General features: G+C 34.9%; 1 protein-coding gene across 4 annotated transcripts in view; it reads right to left on the minus strand.

Moving 5' to 3' along the window:
• ATP2B1 (ATPase, Ca++ transporting, plasma membrane 1) overlaps positions 1–13,424 on the minus strand; it is a 73,381-nt gene that overhangs the window by 39,600 nt on the left and 20,357 nt on the right. For 2 of the 4 annotated variants that reach the window (XM_006889503.1, XM_006889506.1), the window contains exons 5-10: positions 11,424–11,564; positions 8,346–8,384; positions 7,042–7,203; positions 4,844–5,058; positions 1,659–1,901; positions 90–331 (exon numbers count right to left, since the gene is read on the minus strand). In XM_006889503.1, the coding sequence (XP_006889565.1) occupies positions 90–331; positions 1,659–1,901; positions 4,844–5,058; positions 7,042–7,203; positions 8,346–8,384; positions 11,424–11,564 (1,042 nt within the window). Of the gene's footprint in view, positions 1–89; positions 332–1,658; positions 1,902–4,843; positions 5,059–7,041; positions 7,204–8,345; positions 8,385–11,417; positions 11,565–13,424 lie in introns of all 4 variants that reach the window. The other 2 variants (XM_006889504.1, XM_006889505.1) reach the window with 2 other exon arrangements.

Consider the following 13,424-nt stretch of genomic DNA (forward strand, 5'->3'; position numbering starts at 1 on the left):
CTTCCCAAAAGGTTTTAAAAAAGAAAAAATTCAGATATTCCAGAGCAACTAAAGTTACCAATTTATTAATCTATGGATTTTATTCTTACTTTTTCAGAATAATCTCAGATGCACCCTTGCTGAATATTCGAAAGCTTCCATCTGAATTTTTCAGGACAGTACTCATGGACTTCCTAACAGAATTGAAAGTGTAGACTTTGTACAGTGCTTCTTCTGGTATTTCATTTCTAACATCCTGGTAATCCCGTTTTAAATCCAAAAGAAATCCCAACAAGGCACATTCAGTTTTATTACCAACATGTCGAGGTAATCCACCCTCTTTCTCTGGTGGCTGTAAGAGAAAAAGGTTTAGAAGCTAATATAATTTTGTTTATTTATGAAAGTTTCATTTATAATAATAATAATAATTTTTATTTTTACTTTGTTTCTTTTATACATAATGCTACATTCTAAAATAAAATTACGTAAGAAAGTTGGATTGTTAGCATTTCCAAGAGGGACACAGGTATGTAAGGTAAAATAGAGCTCTTCAGTAAGAATTACACTGATCTAAGTTCAGATCTCTCAGTTACTAGCTCCATGAACTTCTGGCAAATTACTCAACTAAGGTAATCTTGACTTTCACATCTGTAAAACAGGAACAACTATGATGCAGGAATTATATTTGTTAAGTATAAAAGTTATAGGTAGTTCTTGACAAGAGTGGACTTAAGTTTTATTGTTTAATCACTGAACGTTTACTTGCACATTCACAAAAACCTTAATATTTAAATCTCTAGGATAATGTCTTTATGGCTTAAATGAAAAGTACACAGATTAAAGGACACAGAAAAGCTTTAGTCCTAGTTTCTACATGTTAAATGCATAGAAAAGCTTTAGTTCCTTCACTGTTTCTTCACAAGTATTATATGATCACCATCATGATATTAAGGGCAGATATGATTATTTTTACAGTGGGGAAAAAAGTAAAGCTCATTTAGGTAGTAAAAGATAAATCAAGATCTAGAGCCAAGATCATGAAATTTTTCAGTCCAAGAATCCAATCATATATATTTTCAACAGTTCAATTAAGTCTGTTAATGTTTTCATACATATATATAAATCACTAATATATTTAGCAAGAAATAAAATATAACTTTATGCTTTAAGCTGTAAGTAAGATTTAATTAAAGTTGAAAATATTATTAAAAAGTACAAATCTAGAATTACTTTTCTGAGTTAATTTTGAAAAAGTCAAAAGGCTATCTTAAAGGTAAGGCCTTTTGAGAAGACAGGGCATGTATCAAGTACATAAAGTATTATTATTCTAAATTCATTTTCAAAATTCTTTCAAGAAATTTGAGAAATGATTTTCTACAATAAGAGAGCCTGGTCTTTCAAAAACTAAGCTTATAAAGAATATAAAACCAAGCACCTGCTTTGATTATAGAGCTCAAAAGTTTCTGAATACTGGATGTGCAAAACATAGATAAAAATGAAATAGTATGTATATGATCAATAGACATTACTCATAAAAGCAAAATAAAAAGGAACTTGAATATGTCTTTTAAAGACATAAAAGAATTCCACTCTCAAGTATTTAATACCTATAGTTATAGCATTACAGATTTGAAAAATTAATGTTAATATAGAGGAACTAATTATTTAAAAAATCTTACCAAAATTTTTGATGTATAAGCACAGTTTACAGAAATTCCTGTTACAAGATAGGACAAAATATTTGGTGGAATAGCATCAGGTTCCGGAACCTTCTTATAATGTTTTTCATTTATGTAAGCTTGGACAACTGTCATTCTGTTCATTGTTAATGTTCCTGTTTTATCTGAACAAATGGCTGTAGCGTTTCCCATGGTTTCACAAGCATCCAGATGTCTCACTAAGTTATTATCTTTCATCATTTTCTATAGTGACAAAAAAAAAAAACTCATTAACTTCCTGAAATCACCAATCAGCTAATTATATTAACATTACTATAAATGTTTTAAAATGAAAACTCCTAGTTATAGACTGTTATGTAATATTAAGTCCTAGCTTAATAACAGAAGAATTTAAATATGCTTGGCATATTCAAGTAAGTTACAGAGAGCTCTGGATTTTGGTATTTTTAGAATCATATTATCACTATTTTTGTACATCATAAGCAAGCAAGTAAGTACAGATAAAGTAAGTCAGGAGATGTATTGCACTGGGAAGGTCTGCAATTAGGGAAACCTCTTCAAGTTATTGAGGAGTAAATGATATCAGTTTGAGGACAAACGTGCGTCTGACTGAGGCCTTTCCGTTCACTTCCATCTGAGAGCTGGACAATGAATAAGGATGACAGAAGAACTGATGTCTTTGAGTTGTGGTACTGGAGAAGAGCAATGAACATCCCATGGACTACCAAAAGAACAAACAAATATGTCTTGGAGAAAGTGTAGCCAGAATACTCTATGGGGACAAGAATGATGAGGTTTTGCCTCACACTTTGGGCATGTGCTAAGAGCGGCTATTCCCTGGAGAGGAACATGATGCTTAGAAAGGTAGAGGGTCAGCAAAGGAAAGGGAGCGTGAGGATGGCACAAGATAGGACAGGATTCAGTTCTGTTGTTCACAGGGTTGTTGACAGAGTCGAACCTGACTCTACAGCACCTAACAGGAACAATTTAATTCACCTTGACTGTATTCTTCCATCAGCATCTGCTAAGTATTTTAGTCATTAGCAACAAATATAGTAACAAAATATACTCTAAGTGTAAAGGTAGTTTTGCTGAAACCCAAAGCAAGCACCTCTCTGGAGGTTCAGTTCCATAAGTGGCTCTACAAAAGCAAGAGAGGTAATCTCCTGTGTGATTAACAGCCTCTGAAAACTCACTCACTGGGAGATTCAGCAACAAGTCTGTTCCAAATTGATGGCAATGACTTTTTTAAATGGTACTATCATTTAATAGAATGAATACTATTTAAATACTGAGTCTCCTACAAAGTAGAAAACAAGACTTTGTATTAATCACCAAGGAAAAAAATTTTTTTTTTAAAAAAACTTGTGGTTATGAAGATGCTTGACTTAAAATTCTGACAGAGTGAGCTAAAATAGCAAACCAAAATAGACCATTTTCACTGTTCTATATGCTAGCTGACTTGGAACTGTCATTCTTCACACTTGCTTTTGTTAGGGGCTGTTGAGTGAAGAATGACTCACAGCCACCCTATGAACAACAGCTCTGAACCCTATCCTATCCTGACCATCTCTGACACACCTGAGGCCAATGCTGTCGTCACTGTACCAATCCATCTCTTGGAGCGTCTTCCCTCTGACCGTCCACATTTCTAAGCATGATAGTCCTTTGCATGAAACATGCCCAAATATGTGAGATGAAGTTTTGCCATCTTGTCCTCCAAGGAACACGCTGGCTACATTTTTTCCAAGACATACCTGTTCGTTCTTATGGCAGTCCATGGTATATTCAGTACTCTTCTCTAACACTACAACTCAAAGACATCAACTCTTCTGTAATCTTTTTTCAGTGTCTACCTTGCAGATGCATTGCAAGTGATTGAAAAGTTCATAGCCTGAATGAGGCACACCTTGGTTACCAAAACTGACATCAATGTTTTTCAATAATTTGAAGAAGTCTCTGATGGCAAACTTGCCCAGTGCAATGTATCTCCTGATATCCTTACTGGTGCTACAAAGGGTGGATTCAGGTAACAGGAAATAACTGGTAATGTCAATCTTTTCTCCATCTATCATGATGTTGCTCACTGGTCTAGTGGTAAGGAGTTTTGTCTTCTTGATATTGAGATATAATTCACATCGAAGGCTGTAGTCTTTGATCTTCGCCAGCAAGTCTTCACTTTCAGCAATCAAAACTGTAAAATCTGCATTAACTCAGGTTGTTGGTGAGTCTTCCTCTGATCCTGATATGCCATATTCTTCTTCAAAGAGTACAGCTTTTTGAATAATTTGCTCATGGTATGGAGAAAGGATACAACTACGACAAATAGCTCCTGATTTTAAACCATGCAGTGCTCCCTTGCTCTGTTCAGATAACAGCTTCTTGTTTAGTTATAGGTTTCATTAAGAGCATAATTTAGTGTTCTGGGATTCCCATGTCTCTCAATGTTAGCCATAGTTATGATCCACACAGTAAAATGCCAAAGAACATGTATTACCATTCTCTCAATTTAGGAAGAGCAACAAAAACCACCTTAAGTTTTCAGAATTGCCCCAGAGATTAATTAAGCTAACTAAAATACATTCATTCTTAATATACATGTGGAATGGATTAAAAACTTTGAGAGGTTATTTAACAAAGGATGTTTTCTAAGTAAATCAGTTTTGTGATAGTGTAAAATTGGTTCTTAAAAGAAACAAAAATAGAGAAGACATATGTCACCTCCTAAAGTACTTGGGATGTAAGTGTGATGAGAGCAGAAATGAAAATGACCTGAGCTTATGATTGGAATTATTTTTAAACATGAGACTGCGGACTGTGTGAAGACTAGACTGCTGCAGAGATATGATGGGTCAAGAGTAGAAAGGAAGTAAGCCTTGTAAGGCGAGATAAGAGAATACCCTCTTTATCCTTGTATCACATATATTAAATAACCAACATTTTAATTTTGCTGATGGAAAAACTGATGTGAGATGACAACAAAATAATGAGGCTAAACCGCCAATTCAAAGAACACAGCTTTATATCTCTTTTAGTTACTTGGCTGAGGGAGGAGACTGCAATTCTAAACAACAGTATAAAGTTATGTGCATCCTCCACTTTCAAAACGAGAAAATAGAGGCAAGAGATTTGCATTTCTGTACCAGACAAGGCTTTAAATAACCCCTTAGTGATGTTCTGCTTACCTTGACTGAATAAGCCAGTGATATAGTGACTGCAAGAGGAAGACCTTCTGGCACTGCCACCACTAAAACTGTAACTCCAATAATGAAGAATTTCACAAAATATTGTATATAAATAGGTGTACACTCAGCAAGCCATGGTCTCTTCTGAACCCAGAATGTATCAATTACAAAATATAATACTAAGATGATAACTGTGATAGCAGACATCAATAGACCTTTCCGAATTATAGAAGGGGGGGGGAAAAAGAAAGAAAAGCGCAATTATTTAAATACAGAAGATACTACCCATTGCTAGTTACATACAGCAACTGGAAGCATTTTAATTGGCTTGGTAATATTTACGGTTATTTCTCTCAGAAATTGTTACCTCAATTTTGTACCTCAGTATTTGACCTTGTCAGATGGAAGTTTTGCTTTCAGGTATAACCTTGTGTTCAAGTCAAGCTAGGAGAAAAGCATTTAAGATTCCTTCCTAAACTTTTTTACATCTTCTGCTTTCTACAAAAGCTGAGATAAAATAACAGGAAAAATCAAGTTTATCAAAAGTGAATGCATGTCCAATAGGTAACTTATCTAATGCTGAAAGAGAATCCAGTAAAAATTGGTCAGTGAAAATACTTGAAATTTAATACTGTATCTATGGGGGTGTGTGTGGGGAGCATCCTAGTGGTAGAGAGGTTAAGTACTTGGCTGTTAACAGAAAAGTTGTGCCATTCATATGAACTAGCCACTCTTCAGGACAAAGATATAGCCATCCGTTCTTGCAAATCCAATGGGACAGTCTACCCCATACTTTTTTGTTGAATAAACTTGACAGTAATAAGTTTGGATGCTTGAAAGAGTGCAGATAAATTTTCAGAGTTATCACTTAAGAATATTTGGTTGACTTTTACAGCTCCTTTAAGGCTAAGTAATACTATGCAAAGAAAACATTTAACTCTACTGTGTGCACTGAATATTCAAAAATATAGTTAAGTATACAAATTTGGGACAAAGAATTAAATCCAATCAATGCCTACACCAATCTCAAATTGACCATTTATACTAACCATATATAAATTTGTATCACTGTATGTCTATATACTACAAAAAAGGAAGTATCCACCATTAAGCAATAAGCTTAATGAAAATAAAACTAAAACCTTTACTTTTTTCCAATATGTTCCAAAGAACTGGTAGAACAATGCAATTTAAAAATGTATGTGGATTCTCTATAGTATTCTGTTGCAAAAAATTATGCTGCCAGAGGGTATACTCTGCTGTTATTATTCTTTTTAAACCTTACTAAAAGGTATTACATATGGTTTCTATGTAAACACACAGATGTTTTCTATGTATCACAGATGTTTTCTAATGAAGACCCTATTTATCAAATTCAGCCTCACTAGCATGACATGATTTCATTCAGTTTAACTAAGATATACCTTTTATTTAAAAACAAAAACCAAACAAACCCGCAACCTAAATGATCCCACAAACAGTAAAAACAACTTTAAAAAGTGATTAAATTTCCTTTTATTTAAATGCAGTTGGGAAATCCACAATGAATACCCTCACAGCTAACTTTCTGTTTTTTCTGTCTCCAAAAATTCAGAGATCAGAGCACGGGGCAAGGGCTTTTGTAATCAGACAAGGTACAAATCCCAGCCTACCTTCCTGTTAGAAGTTTACAGTGGACAACTGCATCTATATAAAATGAGGATAACAGTCTCTGAGATGCCATAGTACCGGAGGAGTTACACTAACTCAAAATGGTATTCTGAGGACTTACAATATCTCAAAGTATTTACAATGTGGGGAGCTCTGGAAGCTTAGTGGTAAGAAGTTGTACAGCCAACACAAGATATGTTCTTTGAACCTACCAGCTGCTACATTGAATACAGATAGGCAATCTCCTCCTAAGTGATTTATTGCCTCTGAAAACCTGCTGAAGGGTCAGCTATGGGTCAGTTCCAATTTGCTGCTAAATAATAACAATTTACAATGTGGATAAAATAGACATTTTAAAAACTCCCTTTTTCTCCTCACAAGGCAGCAAAATGTGATACTTTTTTTAAAAATTATGGTTTAAGTGAAAGTTTACAAAGACATTAGTTGTATTCATTCATACACATTTTCTCTCCCCCAATTCATTCTACAATGCGGAAAAGCAGTATATGTTAAGACAAAGCATCCTTATTATCTCTAATGCATTATACCTGCTTTGCCAATCTGAACAGCCAGTTTTGTAAGTTTCCCTTGTAAAACAGATTTTTCCTTTTTTGGCAAATTTGCTTTCTTTTTGTCTTTTTCGTCACTATCTCCACCATCTTCACTCTTCAAAGGTTGCATTTCCATGGCTGCACCATCCTGAGCTTTTGCTACAATTAAATGCAAACATCACTTCATTAGGTTTTTAAAAGCACACATCACCTAACATTTCAAGAAATTTTTTAAAAAGTTAATTTCTTATTGCAGAAACTAGAAAAGCATAAAGTCTCTTAATTCTGTGTGCTGCTACAAAGACCAGACAGTGGGTACACTATGTTATGAAAACTTTGAAGAGAATTTAGGTATATTGTGCTAGACAATAAGAAGAGTCCTAAAACTTAGAGACAAAAAAACCCAAACAAATCCCCCCCCCAAAAAACCCCATGTTTCTTTCATGTTAGGTAATGTAACTTTTCCCAAAAAGCATACATTCATAATGTATAATAGTAATGTAGAGCACTATGTACAAACATGCATATAGACAAATGCACATTTATTCAGAGATTCTTAAACAAAGGCAAATGTCTCTGGTGTTATACATGTGAGTATGTTGTTACATATGTGAGTATGTTGTTACATATGTGAGTATGTTGTTATATATGATTGTATGTTGTTATATATGTGAGTATGTTGTTATACATGTGAGTATGTCATTATACATGTGAGTATGTTGTTATATATGTGAGTATGCTGTTATGTATGTGAATATGTTTTTATACATGTGAGTATGTTGTTATATATGATCGTATGTTGTTATATATGATTGTATGTTGTTATATATGTAAGTATGTAGACAACACTAGCCAAATTGCTGATGGATCAAACCTACCCAGACGTCCCTCAAGAAGCGGGCCCAGTACTGTTATAGACCTGAGAGTTCATGAGATGTTCTACTCTGGACACAAATGGTTGCCATGAACCAGTCAATGCAATGCCAACTACCAATGATAAATGTAAACTCTCATGTAGTATGTATTTTGTTTCTTATGCATTTTTGCTAACAATTATCCACTAAACTGCTGCTATAAAAATACATGAAATTCTTAAGCTGAAAGTTATCTACATCATACTTTTATTAACACTGTTGTAGTAGCATATACAAGGCACAGAAGGAACACATGGTAACCTAACAACATAAAGTTTAATCTTTCCTGCTACATATATCTTACTTCTGGGTGACTATCTGGATATGCTGATATATTTTTCAGTATAATAAAGCAATCCAACTGTACTTTTATCATTTTAACTTTACCTTTGTTGCGATTCTCAATAGCTCCATCTTGCTTCTTATCTGTTGGAAAAAAACAGGAATTAAAGCTTTCCAAAAGAAATGAATATGGCCATGATAAATTATGCAAAGGTAGTTCACCTATCTGTAACAGAACTGTTACACAATCAGTATGGAGATGGGGTGGGTCTGTGACTCTAGACTGGACAACTGTAAAGATCTGCTTGATCATTCTTTAGGGATTGCCCATGAAAGTATTCCAAAGTAATCTGGGGCATTTCTGTTTGCTTCAGGGGAGTTCTGTGGGTAGTGGTAGGGAATTGTGCCATCAATCCAAAGACATGTGATGTCAATCCACTAGCTGCTTTATGGGAGAAAAATGAACCATCTCCTTCCACGTGATTTACAGCCTCTGAAAGCTCACCAGAGGGTGAGTTATGAGTCAGGTGTGACTTGATGCCAATGAATGAGTGAGTGATATTTACTTGGGAGAGTCAAGAGTAGGTTAGTTTGTTGGGAGTTTTGCTTTTAACCCAAAGGCTGCACTTCTCTAGTAGGTTGAATCCAAAGGAAAGAGATAAATAATCTCTTCTCTCCTCATGTAATTTCATACCAATGCAGAGGCAAAGAAATATGAGCAAAACTGATTTGTCTTTAAGACTTTATTTGTTTAAAAAAGTACTAGAGGCTTAACAACCAAATATAGATAAAACACAAAGAAAGCAGAAACATCCAAGAGGGGGAAAGATTGTCACAGAAAGACAGCAGGCATGCAAGATATATTGGTTGGAGAAGAAAAGCAGTAGGCATAAAAAGAGAAGCAAGTAAGTAAAACCAGAAAGTGAATGCATGAATATAAGGAATAATCCTGTAAGATTATTAGTTAAAAGAGCTGCTATGCCTTAAAAAAGTAAAATTTTGGAGAAGCCAGAAAAATGAGACTGTATGGAAAGAAAGGAGCAAAGCATAACACATAATATTTACATTAGCCAACAGAATATTAACAACAATAAGGCAGCTGCAGCAGCAGCTATTAGCCTATTTTTCTCACAATCTATCAAGAAAACTGTCTTCAAACTCAAAAAGGAGGAACAAATATGTTCCAGAAAGAACTGAAGCTCAAGACAGATGAGGTAAGAAGAGAATACCTAGCTACATTCAGTAAGCTCAAGTTCAGAGACAGCACAGATAGCCACATTCCAGGCTACCAAGGGACTGGAGAGATTACTCTGGACTAGACTCCAGTCATGAGAAAAGGAGGAGGACCAGAAGTCTACATATGGAAAAAGGTTTCTGTTCTGCAAAACAAAAGTGAAAATTGAATGGTTGGTCAACACAGTGAGTTACATGTTAATTCCTGAAGATATTTTACATGAGATTAATAGAAACAAATGTGTTAAAAAATCTTAGAAACAATTGGATTATGGAAAAAACAAAACAAACAAAACCACCTTTGTGTGTTGGATGTATAAAGTGAGGCAAACTTTCCTAAATAGAGTTCTTCTACTTTGTTGTTTAGTACCATCTACTTAGGCTCCTAAATTTGAGGATGCAACAGTATCTGTGGTTAACAGACTGAGTCAAAGAAAAAGGGTTTGATGTGCCTTTTCCTACCTCTCTGACCTGACACAAACAACTTCTAAAAGCTTCTGTTTCCTCATTAGGAAAAAAAAGTAACAGCAACTTTACTTCATGGGTAGGAGGACAAATGAAATAATGGATGTATACTGCTCCCTACCCTGCCCAAAACTATTAATAAACACCAAATTAGTTCACTGTTATGCAGTCAGTTCTGACTCACAGTGACTCTACAGGACAGAGTAGAATTGTCACTTCAGAAGCTTTTCAATGCAGTAAATCTTTATGGGCGCAAACTGTCTCATCCGTCCCCCATAAAACTGATGATGGGTTCAAATCTTTTACCTTTAGTTTAACAATCCATTTTTAAATTACATTCCATATAGCCTTTAATAATGTACAGAGGTAACATAAAGAGCTGCCATAAGGAAGTGTGTGGGGAAAACCAGAGTAAAGGACTTTCCACCTTCACAAGCAGTCAGAACTTTTAAAAATAGGCTTTTGTTTGAAATATAGTTTTCATAACTCAAGACAAAACCCAAAGAACAAATATTTAAAACCAAGACAATGTCATAGTTCTAAAAAAACAAGACTTTCATAAGGTATTTATTACAGATTTCAAAATAGGTATGTGACAAAAAGGAAAAGGAGCTTACTATCCTAAGTAAAATGAAATCAATGTAAATAGTTACACCATAAAAAGAAAAAACTTAAAAGCAATGATTCTGAGTGGGAAGTTAAGGGTGATACATTATGAGACATAATAAATGAAAAAAGACATACTTTAAAAAAGAAATTTTGAGATGTCTCCCTGTGTATAACTGTGAGGGGTTTTTATGGGTAAATTATATGGCTCTCACATTATCTGATGAAAGACCACTCGGAAGGATAGATAAAACAGAACAAAAATAAGTTCTTAAAAAAAAAAAAACAAACAAAAAAACAAAACCCCACTAAGTTCTTTTTATCTAATGATGGGCTGAATATGACAAGGCAAATTTAGTTTCAAAAGTGAAATCCGCAAGAAGCTGCACTGCAATCCCAGAGATAAGCGGTTCGAATCCACCAGATGCTCTGCCGGAGAAGGAGGGGCAATCTCCTCCTGTACCAGTCAGATGCAATTTGATGGTACAGACACACACACAATAAAATAAATTTTAAAAGTGAAATCCAAGCCTTGAGTAAAAAATCCAATCATGTGTGTGTGTGTGTGCGTATATATATATATATATAAAACAAACTATGAAAAGGAGTAAATATGTTTAAAAGTTCAATGAGATTGAAATAAGATATGGTTGATAAAGAGAACTATTATAGAAAATGGGGGAGAACAGCTAGAAAAGGATTATTTTCCTTGAAAGAAGATTCTCAAACTAAAGAAAAAAAAAGTATTCAAGTGGATGACTTTGGTAGCCTTCATGACTTAAAAGATTTAAAAATAGTAACAAATTTTTTTTCCATTACAATTCAACTTTCATATCAGTTTCCAAGTATCAAATCTTAAAAGCAAATTGTAACACTTACTTTTCTTTTCCTTTTTCTTTTCATCCTTCTTCTCTTCTTCATCACCTCCAGCTCCCAGTAAGGTAAAGATAATTCCAGTTTGAGAATTTATACCTACAGCTGTTACTACCATTCTTCCTGAGCCTTCCATTACATGAGTGCCTAAAACAGAAAGAATTGTTTTCTCAAATTATTATAGGACCCCTACCAGACCCCAAACTTTTAAAAGTCTTTAATATCAGTATTTAAGAAGCCAGTAAACAAAATCTAAAAGTCATGTTTAAGATTTCAATACTATTACCAGCCATAACTTACTATATTATTTACTATGTGATATGGAATAGACTGTTGCTGTGTCCTCTCGAGTCAGAACTAACTCACAGCTGACCCTCCAGTGGGTTTTCAGAAGCTGCAAATCACTTGGGAAGATATTTCCCATTTTTGTCCATGGAACAGCTGGTTAATTTGAGTACTGTACCTTTGGGCTGGCAACAGAGCTCTTTACCACTAGGTCACTGAGATCCACTACTGGACAGATCACAACCCATCAATTCCTCCCCTGTAAATAGTACTTACACTTCAAAGAATAAAGAGAATTAAAAAAGACTGTGCCTGTTAAGCAGTGAGCAAAATGCTTGGAATTTGTAAAAGTTCAACAAAAAACTTGTTGCAGTTACTAATTATAACCTAAAGTTATGTAGGGACTTCCTCCTTTGAGAAATTCATTGCTGATAAATAACTTAAAATGATTCCACAGCAATGTATGTCACATTTCACACTTCCAACCTTGCAAACTCTAGCTGTCCAGATGAGTTTAACAGACTCTTAGCTAGTTTCTCTGCCTTTTCAGTTCATCCTGAGTTCAGATTTGTTGCTGTTGTTGTTAGATGCAGTCTAGTACAACTCACAGTGACCCTATGAACAACAGGTCTGAACCCTCGAACCTACTGCTGGCAGTCTCTGTGTCAATCCACTGGCTGAGGGTCTTCCTTTCCTTCGGAGTCATTCCTCTTTTCCAAGCATGTCCTTCTTAAAGGAATAATCTGAGTAACTTGCCCAAAGCACACGAGATAATGTTTGCCATCCCTGCCTCTAAGGAGCATTCTGGCTTCACCTCCAAGACCTATCTGTTTGGGTTCCTATGGCAGTTCATAGGATATCCAGTACTCTTCTCTAACACTAACATCAGATTTAATCTTCCTACAGTTCTGATTTCATCATATGCCAATCCTCTCTCTGAAAAACTTCTGTCTGCTTAATTATATATAAATTCTTCACCCTGATATTGAGCAATCTTTCCAAATTTTGCACACTACTTTAACAAAAAAGTCTACTGAGAAAAGCAAAGGAGCAGATATGTGAACATTTAATGAATTCAAATTTCCTGACAACTATCTTATAAGTTGGTAGGCAGCATTACTATTTTCTAGAAACAGGACCAAGGTCATATAACCATTAAGTAGAAAAGCAAAGCTACCAAAGGAAAGAGATCAGACTTGAACTACAATATAATGCTGATAGCTTACTTACAGTTTTCCAACTAGTATATCCACAACTATGCATCTTTCTCGGTATTTTAGGAAGCTTCCTTTCCTTCTAGTCTAAGTAACCTTAAAAATTCAGCTTCTTTTTTTAACTCAATGGCTTCTTCTTTACATCTTATTACCTATTTCAACTTATCCATGGATGACTGAAAACACAAATCTGTCTCACAAGTGCAACTAGGGTGGTCCTTGGAGGTAATGGTGCTCACACGCTGTTTCACATATATCGAGCATGTTATGATGAGAGGCTGATCTTGGGGAAAAGGTGTAGTGCAGAGAAAGGTCAGAAAATGAGAGGAAGATCTTCACTCATATGACTGACACAGTCATGGCAACAATGAACCTGAACATGGCTGAGATCATGCAAATGGAACAGTATAGGGCAAGGTTCAGATTTGTTGTTCACAAGGTCTCTCTGAGTTGTAGTCACCTTAATAGCACCTAATGACACTAACAATGAACTAACAAAGAATTAAAA

The sequence above is a fragment of the Elephantulus edwardii genome, unplaced genomic scaffold (genome assembly GCF_000299155.1).
Source record: "Elephantulus edwardii isolate Elephantulus edwardi_28Jun2011 unplaced genomic scaffold, EleEdw1.0 scaffold00078, whole genome shotgun sequence".
Classification (NCBI taxonomy): Eukaryota; Metazoa; Chordata; class Mammalia; order Macroscelidea; family Macroscelididae; genus Elephantulus; species Elephantulus edwardii.